Source organism: Copadichromis virginalis, linkage group LG6 (genome assembly GCF_057382275.1).
Source record: "Copadichromis virginalis isolate Kocher_CV1m ecotype Utaka linkage group LG6, C_Virginalis_male_GT1.1, whole genome shotgun sequence".
Classification (NCBI taxonomy): domain Eukaryota; kingdom Metazoa; phylum Chordata; class Actinopteri; order Cichliformes; family Cichlidae; genus Copadichromis; species Copadichromis virginalis.
The window spans coordinates 34,808,425-34,828,864 of record NC_140623.1 but is presented as its reverse complement, the minus strand read 5'-3'; the positions used below and the strand labels follow the sequence as shown (position 1 = coordinate 34,828,864).

The window sequence follows — 20,440 nt, the reverse complement described above, 5'->3', positions numbered from 1 at the left end:
AGAAATGTGCTTTTTCTCGTTTTCTGTACATCCATTTTCTTACGCTTATCATTTGGGTCCAACCCAGTACGAGCATGGTACATCTAATGGTTGTCTGCTGGGTTTATATCGTCTGTTTAGGCAACACCCAGTTGAACAATTTCTGATTATACACCTGCTATTTTCTTTTTGTTGTTTTTTTTTTAAGCAAGTTCTTTATTACTCTTGTCATTAGTAGTCTGATTCAAAGGCAAAAATGGTTTCATTGGCTACACTGCTTTCAGTTTGAAAATAGACATTTCTCTACAAAAAAAGTCATTTAATTGTGTTTCCAATTTATGGGTAAAAGAAACATTTCCTGCCGCTGAAGCTTTAAAGATCCTCTCGGAGCCAAATTAGTGCTGAAGGTGTTCAAGTAAGAGACGACTGCAACATCGGTGGAGAGGACGTATTGTTTGTCATATGTTTTTATGATCACCCTGAAAAAAATCAACAAGTTGAAACGCATTACAAATAAAATATAAATGAAGTGTTGCTGAACTTGTTCCATGCACCTTGTTTGCAGATGAAGTCGTGCCAGGAACTTCTTAAAAGCTCGGCTCTCATTACATTCTGCTGCATGAATGTAATGCACATCATAATCTGGACAGGTGACACCCTCTTAAGCACTGTTTCAGCACTTTTTAAAAAAAAAAAAAAAAACAAGTAATCCGAGCCAGACCCATCAATCATATTTCAGTAGTTTAATGATTTTTGCTTTTGCATAGCAACTGTGTGATTTTTAGTTTCCTCCTCACCATCGTTACTATGCCCATATAGAAAATATATTAACACTTTCATTAAACTATTCAATGAAAACAGATACATCATGCACACAATATGCACAATTATAATAAATATGAGTGGTGAGCTCCATAAGAACACAGAGAACGGATAAGAACTGATAATATGTAAGATTATTGCTTTGATTTCAAACTTAAAGCTATCCTCTGTTATAGGACAAGAGTGATTAGAGAGAGTGTGTGATACTTTACAACATTTAAGAGTTATTCCATTTGTTCCACGTCTGTATAACCGGTGCCTCTGTCTCACTTTAGTGTGTAAACACATGCAATAGAGAAATATTGTAATAGTCATAATTTAGAAAGAACGTCATCAAATTTTAAAATCGCAGCTGCTTGTGCATATCTGCTGCTTTCTTGAGGAAACTGTTCATTAGCACTTTTTGTTTTCGTCAGACTGCAACATGGCGTACCTTTAACGCTTTCATTCGTATGTGTAGTATAAAAAATAAAATCTCACATTTCCCACAAGTTAAGTAATTTTGCATCAACACTTGACTCATTCTGCTCAGTCTATTCATTAAAAGTATTTTAGAAAATGTGTGTTTGGGGTCGGTATCTTTAGGTCACTGCTACTTGAACCTTGGACCGCTGTTGAAGCTCAGAAAATTCATCCACGCTGGCGATGAGCTGCATTTGAGCCGAGAGCTCCAAACAGGTGGGAAATCTGTTTTCTGTCTATGTCCACCAATGCTTAGATCACATTATCAAACATGTGCATGGACTGCATGATGTTCCCATCCTGAAAAAGAAAAAAGAATTCTGTATTTTCAGCAGCTGTGGATGTGTAGCTGCACTGCTGTTTGAAACAGATATTATTATTAACCTTCTGACACGTCTCAAGGAACTCATCCATCGTGACCACTCCATCGTTGTTCTTGTCCATTTTCTGGAAAAATGTAACAAGTTACAAATGATGATTTAACTTTTAAGTAACTAAATGACTTCATTCATGACCCCAGTCATAAATGAGGGGATGTGCAGATGTGACATTTGTAATTATAAAATCTACCTCTCTTACAACCTTTCACAGTTTTTACAGGCTCTGACCCATTTGTGCTGAAAAAAAATAATGGAAAGTTCTGTGACATAATTAATAACAGCCAACCTTGTTACGGTCTATCATGACCCTATATTTAACCGAATAAATATAGCAATATGGCAAACACAAATAGGAACATTAACTATGAAAGTTTAAAATGTATTGACCTCATTCTCCAAGTTTAGTTTTACCAGGTGCTAAAAGTTCTTTCACATATTTGCAAAATCCTTTAAAACCTGCATTGTTTACATTTGTGTTTGTGAGCCAACTAGACATTTCTGGAAATGCTCCAGTCTTGCAGGACAAAAATTATTTTACCAGATGACACAAAAAACAGGGATTGGCCTAAAAAAATCTATGTTCTATAGTAACTCTAGGGGGTAGCTTAAGTAGCCCAAACATCATAGCTCAGGCTTTCTCAGTTGGTGTGAAGTCCATTCTACCTCGTTGCCTTTGAAAAACCAGTCGACATTTCAAAGGGACTCAGAAACAGTAATGGAAGCTGGGGCTGCCACTATGGATCATCAATGAATTCCTTTCAGCAGGTCCTCCCATAATCATTGACGTCAGGGTTTTTTATTGGGGTTTTTTGCAGCTTTCTGGCACTGCCAACCGCCCATTTTCAGTGGAAGTCCATGGAACATGTTCTAGTTTAATCACCACTACCAAATTGCTGAAAAGGTGGATTCCTGCTTATTTATGTTGTGCACAGGAATGAAGATACGCCTTCACCTGCCATCACTCACATGCAGGCAGGTGACACCATGCTTCCCAGTAATCGAGAGTGGGCTGTAACTTGGTAAGATTAGTTCTGGTTTTATTAGATCTGAGTTAAGCTTTTGAAAATGTGGATCACACAATCTTATTGAATAAGTCTCATCAGGCAGTGGGTGTGTCTGGATCAGCATTAGACTGGGTAAATGCTGCTTCATAGACAAAAGTTTTTTTGTTACTATCATCGGTTTAAACCCAGAAACGGCTGCTTCGAGATGTGTTGTTCCACAGGGATCTGTTTTCTGAGCTACACTGTTTAGCTTCAAATTTTTTGCCTTTTGGACGATTATTCATCATTTAAAAGCCCAATTTAGAAATAAAACATGTCTTTAAGTTGGGTTATTTTTGTGTGTATGAAGCAGAGCAAAAGCAAAATATTCAAATTCATAGATATCCACTCTCTGACAAAGCTGGCTGTTTAACCCACAGCTCCACATTTACACTAATGGGCACAACAGTGACACAGTAGATAAAGTAAATGCTTTACCCATCACTTTCAGTACATTCTGACTCACTTTGAGTTCAGTGTTGGAGATGTGTGATGTGTGATCTGATTATTTGTGAGTTTTTACCTGAAAGAAGCTGTCAACATGCTCTTTCGGTGCACTATCTTTCATGTGGGGGTATGTATACTTCCCCATCATGTCATAGATGGAGTGCATTATTTCTGTCATCTCCTGGAAGAACAGACAGAAGGAAAATAAATATGAAAAAGACATGAGCTGCCAATGTAATAAAAAGAAAAAAACAGGCAGTGATTGGTTGGTTTACCTCTCTGGTGATGCAGCCGTCCTTGTTGATATCATACAGATTAAAGGCCCAGTTGAGTTTATCAGTGATGGAGCCTCTCAGGATGATGGACAGACTTATAACAAAGTCCTACAGCAGGGAAAGAAAACAGGCACTAAAAGTGAAGACCACAATAAAGACAAAAAAGGCACAGACAAAACTTTTCAATATTTGCTGCATTGATACTATGTTTTATGTTTTTTCAGTTCCAACCCTGTGTTACTGACACCCACAGAGTTTCACCAACAGAGTGAAATCATTTTAAAAAGTAATGAGATTTATACAAGATGTGCACCAAGAACAAAGCTTTATGCTGCTTTCTTCCAAACTCTAAGAAAAAGTATAATCAAACTACACAGCATAGATAAAGAAAAGGACAGTAAAGAAGATGAAAAAGGAAAAGGGAAAACATCTCTGTGAGCTGCAGGGAATGAAAGGAGGCTTTGAGGTGTGTATCTCACCTCAAAGTTGACCGAGCCATTGTTCTGTGTGTCAAAGGCTTCAAACAAGAAATGCGCATACATACTTGAATCTGCAAAAGAGAATATAAGAAAGCAAGTTACTGTAACTGTGCAGCAGTCACGTCAATGATTTTGTGTAATGACAGCCTAAACTGACAGAAACAGAAAAATATTAGAGACATTAAAGATGTGGACAGGTAATTAAATGTGCATCAGTTAAGAGGTAATAGTGTTTTGAACTGTGCTGCTCAGTCGTGGGTTGTTTATCGCACTTTGTAAACATGCAAAAACATGCAAATGCATTTTATCTATGCACAAATTATATCAAGCACAGATACACAAAAAGTCTGATTTTAAAATGATTTAATATATGACTGCAGATTCAGTCAAAGCCAGATAAACACATTTAACAAGTATACAAGCACTGTGCAAAAGTCTTGAGCCACCCATCGTATATATTTGGCTGGGAAAATGGGAAATAGATGTAGCAAGTTTTTTAAAAACATGTGCAAACATACCTGGAAGTACAGTGTATGAGACAAAAACAGAGTTTGTGCAATTCTAACCGAAAGTCAGTATTTGGTATGACCTTCAACACAGTCTGAACTCTCCCAGGCAAGCTTTCCTGTAATTGCATTAGTCTTCAGAAATAGTTCCCCAGGCTTTGTGAAGGACTTTCAAAGCTCTTCTGTGGACGTTGGCTGCCTTTTGTTCTGTTCTCTGTCATGACGATCCCACACTTCTTCAGCAATGCCGTGGTCCGTGCTCTGGGGAGGTCAATCAATGACTGATTGTGTTCCATTGTCTGTTTTTCTATTCAGGTAAGCTTTCACAGCACTGGCGGTGTGTTTGGGATCATTGTCATTGTGAAGAATGAAGCTGTTGCCAAGCAGATGCTTTCCAGATGATGGATCAAAATAATTCATAATTCCATAAATTTTGACAAGATCCTCAATAACACTGACTGAAATGCAGCCCCAAACTATGACAGAGCCTCCAGTGTTTTACAGAGAGCTTTAGACAGCCACTGTTGTACCTCTCTCCTGTCCTCTTCTGTACATACTTACTACATTCTGAACCCAAATTTTCACATTTTAGTCCAGTTCTTGTGTAATTTGGACTACCTCAGCCTTTTTTCCCTGTATCACTTCCTCAAGAATGGCTTCTTCACATGCACCATTTCTGATGAAGCTTTGAACAGTATAACGATCAGCAGAAGGGCCAGATGCATCTCTCAGGTCCTGTTTCAGGTCTTTGCTTGATTTTCAGAAAGTGTTCATGTGCTGTAGATTTTTTAAACCAGTCATTTCCAGTCAGCCATCCTTCATGGTTTTAACAAAAAATTGTTCATAGGTCAATGTTAAGTAGCTTTCCTCTGTAAATGCTCAGGACTGAAAAGGAATGAAAAAGCAGCTAATGCCCAAAGAAAAGCTTTGAAAGACCTTCAAAAAACCTGGAGAACTATTGCTGAAGACTGTCAGGGACCTGGATCTGAGGGGCCCAGGGTCCATGAGCAGTGTGGACTCATTATATGTGTTTTTACTGCACTGTGCTGCTGTTCCTGTGCTTCCATGCTTGTATGTAGAGGCCGGTGTGTGTGGGTGCGGCTGGTCCGATAGGCCAGGTGACAGGCACTTTCAGGCCTGGTGGGTGTGGCCCTGCCAGGTGGCTGGCCACACTTGAAGATCATGCCACGCACCTGCAGCTGATCAGCCTCGTCGGGGGAGCTATTTAAGAGTGTGATTGCGCTCTGTTGCGTGAAACTCCATGTCAGTTTTCCTAGTGACCCAAGTTTAGTGAGTGTATTAAAGTTGTAGTGCTGTAGTTAAGTGTCCTGACGGCTGCCTCTGTTATTTCCCCCCAGGAGGAGCGTGGAAAACAAGAGGGCAGTGAGGACGGGTTGTGCGGACACATGGGAGTGGAGAACACCGAGCACGGTTTTTGGGAAGAAGACATGGCACGGGAGTCAGGGGAGCGCACGGGGATTTATTATGTAATATTTACATCACTGTAAATAAACGCACTACATTCATCGCACAAGAGTCCTGCGTTTGGGTCCTCCCTCCCCCTCATCCCCATGGTCTCCCATTGCAGACCGTGACAAAAGACCGCTTAAAAAAACATTAATAATCTGGTGCCTTGGAAGCAAAATATGAGAGGTGGTTCAAGACTTTTGCACAGTATTGTGTATAATTTGACCCTGCTTTTAAAGATGAAAGAAGTGTTTATAACCACAAATGTGTATGTTATTTGTCACTGTCATAGTAAAGCAAAGCTGAAAGTATTATAATTTAAATACATATTTGAATTGAACGCACCTAACCAGTTCAATCCTCAGTGAATACATTGAAGACACATGAGACAGAACATTTCCTCCTACCTAGCTCCTTAGAAAAAAAATTGAATAAAATGTAAAACATGGGATAAAAGGAAGTGAGTGTGACTGACCTCCCTGAGGGAAGAACTGGGAATAGATGCTTTTAAACGTCTCCTCATTCACCACACCACTCGGACACTCCTGTGGAAATCATAAAATTATTATGTGGACCAAAAAAACCCTTCACACATACTTTCCAGTGCACATAAATAGCACAGTAGAGCCACATCATAATTGATGGTTTTCAAGTATTGCGCATTCATTGCAAGAGGAATGATCAATGATTTCCAGGAAACGTTGACTGACATTTTTGAATCCCCGGTAGAGGACCTGCAGCTCTTTTTTGCTGAATTTGGTCTGCTGTACAAGACGGTCAAGGCCCTCAGGTCTGTAACACACTGTCGATAGTTCACCATCTTCAACTATGCTCCCTGCATCGGAGGAATGAAGACAGAAAGGAAACAGTTTCTCTTTGAGCGTCCCTGAAATGACGGAAACTTTAGAGAGGAAAAGGCAAAGAGACTAAAAGAGTAAAAATCAATGGTTTGTTTGTGTTTAATTTAATTGATGTGGTGTGACAAAGTGCGTGTCCTAACACTTGCTTTGATCAACTGAAGAGCTGGAGCCAGAACGACAGCAGGGCAGCAGTTTGAGGAAGCGCTGCTTTAAGGTCTTTTTATTGGGTTTGGATGGAGGATTACCTGGAAAGAACCAGATCAGACCAGAGATTAGAAGCAGACTCAGTGGCCCACAAAGTCAGCGCCATGCTAAATGGATAAAACACTGGGCAAACTAGACTCAAATACTTGAAATCACTTGTCTTGCATAGAAATAAGTTTGCTGACCTGGCTTTGAATCTGTGTGACCCATTACATCTGTTGGGACAGGACCCAGCAGAGTCGAGTCTCAAGTCCGAGCTCCTCTAAGATACAGAAATCAGCTGACAGATTCCTAAATTTTTAACATTATTTAATCTAATTTCTCTTTAGATATGAAAAGAAATTTGTGTCATTATTTATTTAACTATAAGGTCTCTTTAAATATAAATTAACTGGTTTTTGGAGTCAGCAAACACAGCAACGGATTATCTGTAATACTAACACAGCGCTGCAAGCATTGCTGACAGTGTGGTAAGCATTTAAATAATATAGCACTTTTCTACCTGAGCACTCAAAATGCTTTATACAACATAACATTCACACACAGATTCATACAAGCACCTTTTTCCTTTGTGTAAGTGCTTTCTATCTAATGTTGTTCACACACTGATGGATGCATCAGGAACAACTCAGGGTTCAGTATCTTGCTCAAGGGTACTTTGGCATACAGACTGGAGCAACCGGGGATCAAACCACCAACCTTCAAACTGTAGATAACCCATCCTGCCACCGCAACCCTAAAAACTGAACGGCAATGCTGCCATAATGTTTAGCATGTTTACTGTTTGAGTTTAACATGTTAGAATGCTAACTTTTGTTAATTGTTACTAAAACAAAATAGCCAATAGAAATCTTGGGCAAATTCAAATTGTGATGGTGCTGCTAGGTGAAAACTCAGAGAACAACCAAATTCTTTATGGTTTCAAAAAGCTATCTTCTTCATTATCTTTTAAAACCTCCATATTTTTGACTAACTCATTAAAAAGCTGTAGCATTAATTTAGACGCATTTACCCAAAGTGTGATGTTCCTGTACCGGTGGACCTAAAATAATGCCGGGTGAAGTCAAAGATATCAGAACTACAGAAATCACACAACAGGGTGCTAAGAGAGGAACTGTGCTACTGCACGAGGTACTCCATGTAAGAGCACAACGAGACAGTGGTGGGGTCACAGTAGGAATGACAGGATTGGGATTATATCAGGGTTCAGCTATGAGCCCCCCTCTTGTTTGTAATGGTGATGGACAGGCAAACAGCAGGAGTCTCTGTTCGAAGATGGCATTGGGATCTGTAGTGAGAGTAGAGAGCAGGTTGAAAAGAGACTTGAGATGTGGAAGTATGCGCTGGAGAGCAGAGGAATGTGGATGACCTTAAATAAACCATTGAAAATCAACAGACAGCACAAAATTGAGGTGAAGAAGAGAGTGTAGGCAGGGTGGAGTGGGTAGAGATGGGTGTCGGGGTTTTTTTTAACAGAACGGTAGCAGCAAGAGTGAAGGGAAACTTTACAAGACCTGCTATGATGTTTGCGGAGACAGTAACACTAACAATAACACAGCTGGCAGAACTTAAGATGCTAAGGTTTTCTTTGGGTGTGACTGAAATGGACGTGATTAGAAATTAATGTATCAGAAGGAAAGATCAGGTCGAGCGATATGGAGACAAAGTTAGGGAGACGAGGCTGAGATAATTTGGACACCTGCAGAAGAGATATAGTGGAAAAACTGGACAAAGAACAATGAAGGCAGAGCTTCCAGGGCGGAGGAAATGAGGAGGACTACAGAGAAGATTCATGGATGTAGTGATGGAAGAGGAAACTAGGGAAGGTCACATGAAGGTAGATGATCTGCTGTGGCAACCCCTAAAGGAAGCAGCCAGAAGAAGAAGAAGAAAACATATCAGGACTTCTCAATTATTAATTAAGTCGCATGTTTGCGTTCAATTATTCATCTGACAGAATTCAAACTTGTGTGACTAACTGACTCTGAACCATCCCTTAGTCATTTTTCTAAAGGCCCAGGCAGTTTAGGGACCGGCCATAATGCACTGAGAACCTCTCAGTTCCCCTCTTCTTACTTCTAATGCATTTAGATGGCACTTTTGCACGTCATTAACTTTGTTTCTTCTCTCTCCTCCAGTTTATTTGTTGTTTGCTTTGCCCCTTCTCTCTCTTATTGAACCTGCATTTATTGTTTTCATGTCTGTTTTTCACTGTGCCATGCTCCTCTTCCCTAGCTGCTCTTGCACCACACGCCCTCGAGACCGGATCTGCTGAAGACATCTTCTTGCTAAACAAATCCACTGTTAGCAATTTCTATAAACTCTATAATTTTGTAGCGATATGACTTTGCAATATAAAGTTAATTGGTTAATTACTAATGCTGTAATTTGGTGTTATATGAATACAACTGAATTGAATTGTTAAAGGCTCTTGATTGTGTTAAGCTTGTTTAGTAGATTTTAGCCTCTTTTCCAAAGCCAGACACAGAAATATTATATTAACCCAAAATAAGCCAAGGACAAGCAGAAAGTGGATAGGAGGGGATGGAGAAATCTATTCTGACATCTACTTCCTTTGCTCTGCTTGCTGCTTTTTTCTGCTTTCTTCTCTTATCTTTTTTTCCAGCAACGACTTTCTGAACTTTAACTTTTGTCTTAGAGTTTTCTCAGACAAACCAAGTTTATTTTGTGTAATACAATATCACATGTAAAGTTTTACAGACTTATAAACATCAAGACAAAATAAAACAAAGTCAAATAAAACCATTAAAACATTTAAAATATGCAAATATACTATGATAAAAAAAAATATTAAAAAAGCTATGAAACCCTGCAAAGACGGTGAAATAAGAAAGAAGTAGACAGAAACATAAAGAAAGAAAACAATCTTAGAAATAACTGAAGCAGAAGAAAGTGACGCTAATGAAGGAAAGCGTCCTCTACTTGTTAACTAGTTTACTAACATAGTGGTAAGGCTGTGGTACCATGAAAACAGACATTCATATTACTGGTTAAATATAACATTAAAGAAAATTTTAAAACATTCTTGGAAGCGCTTAGATTTATTATAAGTTGTGATAAAAACGGGATGATTAAAGGTCTAAAAATTAAAGTAGTTCTGTAGTCGCCAGAGAAAAAGTTTTTTTCTGCCACCAGAGGGCAGTGGTGCGTTTAAGATTGTGAAGGGCCTCCAAGTCAAATAAAGGGTGAACAAACGTGTGCAGTCAGCAGCAGCAGTGAATGGCTTGAGATCAGACACAAAAAGAACTGCAGACATACACACAGTCCTATTGATCCAAACACTGGAAACAGCAGAGGAAATTAAAAAATAAGGTGTTTAAATAATGATGATGATGATCATGATGATGGAACAACAAATAAAACTGTTTAACCTGTAAACTTTTTATTCACAATAAAGAGAAACCTATGAACCCACAAACATCAGTCGCTGTTAGCGGATGCTGCAAATATGAAATATAAGACCCTTTGCACGTGCAAAACAAGCAAGGTGTAAATTGCAGTAATACATCCAAAGTATTAAAATGCACAGTGAAACTCTTTTCCTTTTTTGCCTGTAGAAGCAAGCTTTTGTCTTCTTTAAGCAATTACTGTAGCTCCCAGGGTGGCAGTAACTGTTCAGTGCACTTATCATGAACATCAGTGACAGTGGATGCTGAGGATATATCAATCAAACTATCAAATACAGCAGCTGCATGACCATGGAAAAACAAACAAAGCTTTATACAGCCTTTCACACAAATGCACACACACACACACACTCGCGCTGCATGAAAAACACCTCAGATTTGTGATTGAATGTGGCAAAATTATAAATGACTTTTAAAAAAGCACAAAATAAACTGTAAAAGGAACAGAAAGGCTCCTTTTTTCAGGGCATTTCAGGCCACGAATACTTCCTAAGTTATTAAAAACCCATCTGAGGGAATCTGTTTGATGTGACTGTTTTACACACAAACAACACTGGAGGTTGTTCTTGCATAAAAAACAGCTACTAAATGAGCTGAAGCACGCTTTATGCTGCTTTTGTGAGTTCACAGGTTCATAAACATTAGCGGGACATTGTGTCATGATTTGATTCGTTCACACAGTTGGAAGATGAGCAAAAGCAACAAAGCATACCTGATTAATTATTAAGCAACTGTTCGCCTGTCCCATACGTGTTGCAAATGAGCACCATATATCTGCAGGGGGTAGCTGGAGTTATGGATGAACAAAACTGAACAGCTATTTCAGCCGATGTTGACATTTCACAGTACCCAGCAGCTATTTGTCAGTTCAAGAGACCCTCATGGGTGACTTTGATCGCGTAAATCAATTTGAATAAATGCAGTCCTCTGGGGTAGATCAATGTTCGCTTTCCCATCGTTATAACTATCTTTACAGCCTCTTTCACCCTTTGGTATAACTACATTTACAGCCTCTTTGAGCCATCATTGTAACTATTTAAAGCCTCTTTCATCCACTGTTTCAAAAAGCACACAGGGGGGAAAGTAAGATTCACTGAAAGAACGAAATTAAAAGTTTCTGAAGGCCAAGCTGAAGATATTTCTCGGCAAGTTTTACTCATAAAAGGTCAATAACTTTCTCAGAAACCTTGAGCAGATTTTAAAGCTTTTGATGGGCCTGACGATTAGGCTTTTGATGAGCTGGATCAGGGAGATGACAAAAAACATTGAAGTGGTTGAAAATATTGACTTTGGAGTTCAATTTAATCATGAAGTGAAAGACTTAAATCTTCAAAAGGAGATTCTGATGATTTTACTTATAAAAAATGTATTTTCTATTATTATTTCATGGGGGGGGGAGGACAAACCCTGAGAGACAATACACAACCTGTGACCTAAGTATCAGTATATCTTTCACCGATTCTTAAAAATCTTTTACAGTTCATTATAAAAGCTTAATTAATCTCTAAAGTAAAAATAATAATAATTGGCAAAAGGTGAGTTAAACCAACAACTGTGTGTCATTTAACTGTAAGCATTTCATGCTGACTTTAGGAGGCCATGACAGCCTATGCACTAAATGAACATTTGTAAGCTAATGTTGCCAGGGGCAACAGCTCCTGTACTTACAATAATCCCCCAGAAGGACGCAGTTCAGATTATAGATGTCCATTTCATGAAAAAGAACTGACACACGCAAACATACTTAAGTTTGCTCACTCGGGGCTGACAGCATGAGCTCTGCAGTGATCATATCAATAGTTTTATCTCATGACAGGCTTTTATTTTGAAATGAAATGTGTAAGTGTTGTATATTATAGATGGCTTCAGGTGATATTTTGATCCTTGAGTATTGTATAAAAAATGTCTGAAAATGATGCCACTTTTCTCATTCAAGCACACAAACATACATATCACAAGCATGTTTGTTCACTCGAGGAAATTATTCTGTCACACGACCATAAGCTGTATATAAAAGACATAAACAGCCTTTTTCCGCTTTTGTGTTTTGTAGTGAGGCTCATAATTTTAAAAATAAATATTATGCTGTGTTCAATAAGACTGAAGCTGGTGACTGAATCCATAAACCCATCAGTAAAACAGTCACGGAGGTCACAGTATAAGGGAACCAAAGGGTAATTTTCCCATAAACTTTTATATAAGAAAACATCAGTGTTCAACCAAAGGACTCAGCCGCTTCTGGCCAAATAATGCAGGTTCGGGGCCCTTTTATAATGCCTATACTTTTCAGACCAAGAAGCTGTTTTCATCTTTTAGTGAAGATAAACCTTTCAATCACTCCTTGGTGGCTGACTAAAGTGTAGGTCAGAAACCCCATCAGCTCCATGTTAGTGGATGGGATGTGGGTAAAACTAAAACATTAAAGTGCAGCTCAGACAAATGTTTCCCAAGGTTTATTTCTGTCATTTCAGATATTTTTATCATGATAGTGTAGGCTGAGGAGTTTATTAAAATTAGTTCTTTGAGGCTATAAAATTGGATATGATTACATGGTGGACATACTATGAATGTTTCATATTTCGGTACATCTTTATAGCCAGTCTGTAATTACAACACTCACGAAAATATTAGTCCCAAATTATGACTAAGGTTAAGATTGAAACATGACATCTTCCTACCAAAACCTACGAATTTAATTAATAAACATGTAGAAAGTTGTGAAAACTGCTCCTGGCCTTTTGGGTTTGAATGTATTAATTAAGCACATTATGTGTTCATCAGTGAGCTTTAACACTGATTATCTTAACTTTGGACAAAGGGCTAAATGTTCACAGTTTTTATGTTGAGGTACCAAGTCCATCCATCCATCAATCAGTCACAGAGTGGATTTGTTTCTAACCTAGTAAAGTCTCGAGTTCTCTTTATTTCATGATCTTCTAGGTGAGTTTACTTCCTTGTGTTCCTTCTATTCTATATTTATTACAATCTTTAGGATTAGCTTTGTATTTTAGTTCCAGTTACTGTTTGGTATTTATGTAGTGCATGATTTCTGCCTTGATTTCTTTAAATTCCACAGTGATCCTGATTCTTGGTCATATTTTGAACCTTTGGTTTCCTTCTGTATGGGATGAGTTTGTATGAATATCCCAGTCTTTCTAGCAGCTTTTGTGGAATTGTGATTCGTGCCACCTTTTTGCCTTCTCATGGTTTTTCCAGGTTTGTGGTGTCTGTGTTTGAGCCTTTGAATAAAGCTCATCTTTTGTTTCATTACTGGTCTGCATTTGGGTCCACTTTTTGAACTGAATTCTGATAAATCCATCCATTTTCTTAACAGCTTATTCAATCCAGGGTCATGGGGGCACTGGAGCCTATTTCAGCTGACTTTGGATGAGAGATCGGGTGCACAGAGGACAAGTCGCAAGCCCATCATAGCAAGCTGCTTCCAAGAATTTCATATGCAATCTAAGCAGATTTCCCAAACCATCAACCAATGCCTTTTTAACGGTGTTTTTCTGTGACATCATGGTTTAACTGTCCCACAGAAGCAGGCAGCCTGTACTACTGTAATAAGTGTAGTGCACAAAGGAATGTGTATCTATAATGCATGAACCAAGAAGTAAACAACATGAGGATTTCAGCAGCTTTACAGAAGAACGGTTGGACATAAAGACCATGTAGTGTTCAGTGTGAATTTTATCTGATGAATATTTCAAATACACTTTAATATAATTTTCCATAAGCATATGTTGCTGTTAGACAAAAACCATGGAGATGAAAGGAAGAGGCTTCGGGCTCTGCTTCACTGTTTAATAAAACACTTTGTTTGTGTCTTCTAAACACCTCTTAAAACCTCATGCACCTGTTCTCTGTTTGTTTAACCTGCTGCTGAGTGCATATCACACCTGCTATTGAGACAGCAACTATCAGCTATGAAATAAACTGTTATCTGTATAACATCTATCTCATACAGTACTTTAGAAACATCATATAAAAAACTAAATGGTGCTGCTATGTGCACCATATTAAAGGGGTTATTTTTACACATTTATGTGGTTATTTTTAAAGGAAAGGACTATTTAGGGAAGCTGTCAGAAAAATGACAGGCCAGCCTGCCAAAGCAAAGAGAGACCTGCGCGTGTGATCTCTAAAGGATTGTGTTTGCAAGCACTCGTGAGAAAAATAAACCAGTGAAATGTCTGAAAGAGAGAAGAGCCTCACTGATCTAATTAGGCTACGAACACTCACACTGCTAGATGTAATTTTAGGTGACGAGAGCCTGTTTTGCAATATTTTTCTGTTCTCTTGCTTTTCACCTTCAAGGCCTACGACCAGTGTGATTATCTAAACTACAGTAAATCCACATTGAGATTTTTATCATCCTAACTACTCATTAGCATTACTTTGTTCATATAAACAAATCTTTGTTTTCTTTTTTCTTTTCAAATTAATGTGTTTGTTCATTTTTCACTCCTTCAGCTAATCTGAGAAGAATCGTGTTGCTATGCTGTAACCAATTAATGGCACTGATGTTTGAGGAACAAAGTCATTGAACCATTATGTCAATTATTTAATAGTAAGGTGGGGAAAGTGCCCAGATAAAAGCAGACCGGCATGATGGTGATGTCTTCTGACTGCTGCTTGTTTAGAAAACTGAAAACAAGAAGAAAAGAAACACAGCTGAAAACCTAAAGATAGGCGTGTGGCTGTTGCCAAATTTCTACAGTGATTAATAATGATTTCTGATTAATTTTCTGTCCATTAGTTAAATTATTAATTGATCAGTAGCACGGGGCCACAGAAGGGACTGCTTTCAGTTAAATTTATAGCTAATGGCTCAAATAATACCACTATTGCTATTATTTACCCATCTTTTATTTCACATACAGTCAATTAGTTGTAAATCAAACACTAACTTCTTTACGTTAACTCCATTTATTATTTACATTGTAACACATTTTCTTCTTGCTGAGCCATTCATATGGAACATTATTTATCTTATTATTATTAGTAGTAGTAGTAGTAGTAGTATTATAGTTCCAACTAAAAAATAATCAACATATGATGGCGACCTGACATTTTTAGATCTATTAGTTCACATTCTTATTATCAAAAAGTGGGGAGATGGTGTAAAGTTCATTTCAAAGGAAAATACCTGTGAGATCAGACTCTGAATAATTAATCAGATCATGCTGCTGTTTGGGGGAGCTGTAGAGCAGGGAGTTCACGTGCACAGACACTCACTAATTGTTTGATTGTGGTTTGTTAAAAGTCCCACAGTCGAATATCAATGAGCCGAAGTCTTCCGTCAAACCAAAACTTTCATCGCCGCAGTGAAGGCGCACTTCTTAGTGGAGATTTGAGCCAGGCCAGCGCCAAATCATTAAAAAATACTATTAAAACAAAGAAAGGCAAGAGTGACATGACGACACGCCTACCTGTGAGTGGGTCGTAAGATCTGTCCAGCTCTCTGGAGTCTGACAAACTCTGATCCTGACTCGTGGATTTCATGCTTCCCTCCCTCTCAGTTCTTTTCGGATCACCAAGCTGAACCTGCAGGATCTGTGCGAGCCGCAGTTTATCTACGACTTCAGCGCATTCACTCCCGATTGCATGTCACTTTTCTATGAGCATCAGTCAGTGTGGGCTGCAAATAAATGAACGACGGAGAAGCAAAAGTCCGCGCAAAGCTCGTCTGTCTGCTCCCTGCACTCCCAACTACAACTCTCTCTTCTTCGCGCTTATCAACAGCGCAGCGTCCACAGTTTGAAGGACTTCAGTGGATCTGAGGTTCAAATGTACTGCTGACTTTAATTTTCTGCCAAACATCCAAAGTCCGCCTGCCAGCTGGAGCGTGTACAGGTGTCCTTGCAAAGACGCGAACAGAGAGAGAGAGAGGTAAACCATCAAAGCTGGGAGGAGTGATGAAGCAAAAGAGGGAGTGGCACAGCAGAGGGATGTGGGAGTGTGTACCTACTAATCTATGCCTGGCTCTCTGATGGATGGTCTCACCTTGGACTTGAGCCGCTCGGCATCCTAATACTTGCGGATCAATATCCTGTCAGCTTCACGTCCTTGGGTTGGCTCAGCAGAGTAAAAGAATGACTCACTCGTATTTTTTCAAGGTAGAAAAAATATTTGAATATTATCTCCATGAATGCGCACCATGGAGACACCATGCTATAGCTGCTTTTTGTAGACTGTAGAGGCACTCTTTCATAAAGTTGCATCTCTGTGAGGGTGTAGCTTTTACAGCTGTGCTTTGAGCTGAATATCAGAGGTGGAACAAAGAGGTGGATGAACCTCTGGCCACCTATATAAACAGCACTGAAGCCTATTTGAGCAATATGCACATACAACTGGAATTACATGCAGCAACTAGTGTTTCTCAAACCAAACTTTTCTCTGTTACCCACATGGCAAATTTGAATTTTGAGGTTTATCAAAAAATATTAGACTCAAAACATGTAGACAAATGTACTGATTTTCAGCGGGTATAATATTTTTATGGTTCCCATCTCACCAGCGTAGAAGAACTTGCACTAAACAGAACCAAAGTAAACCAGAATATTGGACAAACGGAAACTCTTTACCTGATAATAGTAACATCCAAGGACTTTTTTTTTTATTTTTTGCAAATTTCTTGTTTTCAGATTTTTCTCTTCTTCAGGCTAAAAATAAGAAATACTCAAGACCCGGTGCCACATAACTCGAAGTTTTTGGGCTCATAATAAAACTAGAATGGGAGCTTTACAGCTTTATAGTCGTTTCCACATGAAAAGCAGCACTTTTCATGATTAGCAAATGGACTTTTGCCTTTGAATTCTCTCATACAGAGAGTGATGTAAGTGAGAATACCTTTTCCAGGAAAAGCTGAAATAATCCTTGTTGGGGATAAATGGTGTAGTAGAGCTTCTTTAAAGACCAGCCAGCGAGAGAGGGATTATTGTGTCCCCAGTCAGAAGACTGATGGGGAGGGGAGAAAATATCTATCAGCTGCTGCAAAAAGAGGAAAGCGCAAGGCAAAGGTAGGACACAAAGAGAGGTCTGGTGAAGCAAAAAATATCAAACAGAGGGATGGTGGCGCATCTGAAGAGGAGGCTGAAGCAACAGAAGGAACACAGACATGAAAGAGAAATAGGAGAAGACGGAGGTAACACAGTGGAGAGGTATTTGAATATATTATGCGCCTGGGGACTGTTAAATCTCGCAGTATTGATGGTGTTTATCTCCCACAGGGGTTTACAGAGACATTTAGCACCTCTGCAGGCTGGAAAGTGGAGCCGACAGATAACCAATAATGAGCTCTGATTGATGCCTGGAGTTATGCACAGTGCAGGTGGCAAGCAACACACACACACACACATGCATGCAGATACAGTAAAAGTATGCAGGACAATCCGGCAACAAGTACAAGCTTCCAGAGAAAAGGACAAAAAAGTGGTGCCGCATGACGTAAGGAGTTGTGCGCCTGCTCACATGTATCTCCACAACTCAGTCTGAGTTGATCTTGTGTTTTCTGCAGATACAAGAACACACAAATAAAGAAATAGGGTTGACAGAGGGAGTTCAGCCAAGACAAAGTAGGCAATCTCCCCTCAGATGAATATTTGATGAGAAGGGCGATATGCCTAAATGAAACATTATAAATACGCTGCAGCGTTAATGGGTTGTCACAGTAAAATACCCGGGCTTGGATCAATCCGACCGTCTAAGCCATCGTCAGTGCAGACACGAACACACACTGTAGAGATTATATCAGGGAGTTAATATAGTGCCCAGTATATAATGCTGACAAATGTATCAGGGGGTTTCATGTAGATTAATATCAGGGGACTGTAGTATAGCTGGTTAAATATTATGTCACTCTTTCCATAGAACTCACAGGGGCAAATACTGTGAGTATCCCCAGTATATACAAAACCACATCATTATCTCAGGAACAGGTTAAACTAACATAATACGTGTCCATAAGAGGCTTGTCATTGTGTTTTTTCTTGCTCACAGCTTTAATTAGGTGTATGAGCAGCAGCTGAAGACATTTTTATACAAACGGGCTTTTAATTAATTTTAACTTGTACAGTGGGGCAAAAAAGTATTTAGTCAGCCACCGATTGTGCAAGTTCCCCCACTTAAAATGATGACAGAGGTCAGTAATTTGCACCAGAGGTACACTTCAACTGTGAGAGACAGAATGTGAAAAAAAAAATCCATGAATTCACATGGTAGGATTTGTAAAGAATTTATTCGTAAATTAGGGTGGAAAATAAGTATTTGGTCACCTCAAACAAGGAAAATCTCTGGCTCTCACAGACCTGTAACGTCTTCTGTAAGAAGCTTTTCTGTCCCCCACTTGTTACCTGTATGAATGGCACCTGTTTGAACTCATCATCTGTATAAAAGACACCTGTCCACAACCTCAAACAGTCAGACTCCAAACTCCGCCATGGCCAAGACCAAAGAGCTTTCGAAGGACACCAGGAAAAGTATTGTAGACCTGCAGCAGACTGGGAAGAGTGAATCTACAATAGGCAAGCAGCTTGGTGTGAAAAAATCAACTGTGGGAGCAATCATCAGAAAATGGAAGACATACAAGACCACTGATAATCTCCCTCGATCTGGGGCTCCACGCAAGATCTCATCCCGTGGGGTCAAAATGATCATGAGAACGGTGAGCAAAGATCCCAGAACCACACGGGGGGACCTGGTGAATGACCTGCAGAGAGCTGGGACCAAAGTAACAAAGGTCACCATCAGTAACACACTACAACGGCAGGGAATCAAATCCCGCAGTGCCAGATGTGTTCCGCTGCTGAAGCCAGTGCATGTCCAGGCCCGTCTGAAGTTTGCCAGAGAGCACATGGATGATACAGCAGAGGATTGGGAGAATGTCATGTGGTCAGATGAAACCAAAGTAGAACTTTTTGGTATAAACTCAACTCGTCGTGTTTGGAGGAAGAAGAATACTGAGTTGCATCCCAAGAACACCATACCTACTGTGAAGCATGGGGGTGGAAACATCATGCTATGGGGCTGTTTTTCTGCCAAGGGGACAGGACGACTGATCCGTGTTAAGGACAGAATGAATGGGGCCATGTATCGTGAGATTTTGAGCCAAAACCTCCTTCCATCAGTGAGAACTTTGAAGATGAAACGAGGCTGGGTCTTCCAACATGACAATGATCCAAAACACACCGCCCGGGCAACAAAGGAGTGGCTCCGTAAGAAGCATTTGAAAGTCCTGGAGTGGCCTAGCCAGTCTCCAGACCTCAACCCCATAGAAAATCTGTGGCGGGAGTTGAAAGTCCGTGTTGCTCGGCGACAGCCCCAAAACATCACTGCTCTCGAGAAGATCTGCATGGAGGAATGGGCCAAAATACCAGCTACTGTGTGTGCAAACCTGGTAAAGACCTATAGTAAACGTTTGACCTCTGTTATTGCCAACAAAGGTTATGTTACAAACTATTGAGTTGTATTTTTGTTATTGACCAAATACTTATTTTCCACCCTGATTTACGAATAAATTCTTTACAAATCCTACCATGTGGATTCATGGATTTTTTTTTTTTCACATTCTGTCTCTCACAGTTGAAGTGTACCTCTGGTGCAAATTACTGACCTCTGTCATCATTTTAAGTGGGGGAACTTGCACAATCGGTGGCTGACTAAATACTTTTTTGCCCCACTGTATGTCTGATCTTATTGTAAAGCACTTTGTGATTTTTATCTGTGAAATGTGCTATATAAATAAATTTTACTTACTTATGAGAAAGGCAGAAAAGCGAATGTGAAAAGAGCAAAGTTGTTTCAATAGCTGTTGTGTTGATGGGAGTGACAGGTAGCCACCTGCAGCTACAAAAAAAAAAGACTTTTTTGCTTTTACTGTTAAAAAATGACTGATATCTAGTAATGAAGAAAGAAAAGGAATGGTCATGGTTTTTTTTATAATTTATGTTTCTAAAAAGAAATTAATTGTATTTTAACTTGTGTTATTTTAGCTGACAATAAATATCTGACTACTGCATTCCTACTCCTTACAATTCCCTAAGGATTACTATGACTTGTAAGTGCAAGTATCAAAGGCCCAGCTG

At 39.3% G+C, this 20,440-nt stretch overlaps 1 protein-coding gene across 1 annotated transcript; it reads right to left on the bottom strand.

The window, feature by feature from the left end:
• Window positions 1-707: 707 nt before the first annotated feature.
• Window positions 708-16,267, bottom strand: LOC146708301 (A-type potassium channel modulatory protein KCNIP2-like). The gene is made up of 9 exons (XM_085460126.1): window positions 15,788-16,267; window positions 6,861-6,965; window positions 6,571-6,746; window positions 6,336-6,405; window positions 3,888-3,958; window positions 3,409-3,516; window positions 3,210-3,314; window positions 1,648-1,710; window positions 708-1,563 (listed from the first exon to the last, which is right to left on the bottom strand). The coding sequence occupies exons 1-9, from the start codon at window positions 15,858-15,860 to the stop codon at window positions 1,516-1,518; spliced, it is 819 nt and encodes a 272-aa protein (XP_085316252.1). The 5' UTR covers window positions 15,861-16,267; the 3' UTR covers window positions 708-1,515.
• Between the last annotated feature and the right edge of the window lie 4,173 nt (window positions 16,268-20,440).

What these genes read in the sequence shown, in the direction of transcription:
- LOC146708301 (XM_085460126.1), bottom strand. Translation starts at nt 15,860, where the DNA reads ATGAAATCCACGAGTCAGGATCAGAGTTTGTCAGACTCCAGAGAGCTG. An exon ending in CCAGTTCTTCCCTCAGGGAG is followed by an intron (nt 3,959 to 6,335) that starts GTCAGTCACACT and finishes TCTCTTTTGCAG; the next exon opens with ATTCAAGTATGTATGCGCAT. An exon ending in TCCTTGAGACGTGTCAGAAG is followed by an intron (nt 1,564 to 1,647) that starts GTTAATAATAAT and finishes TTTCTTTTTCAG; the next exon opens with GATGGGAACATCATGCAGTC.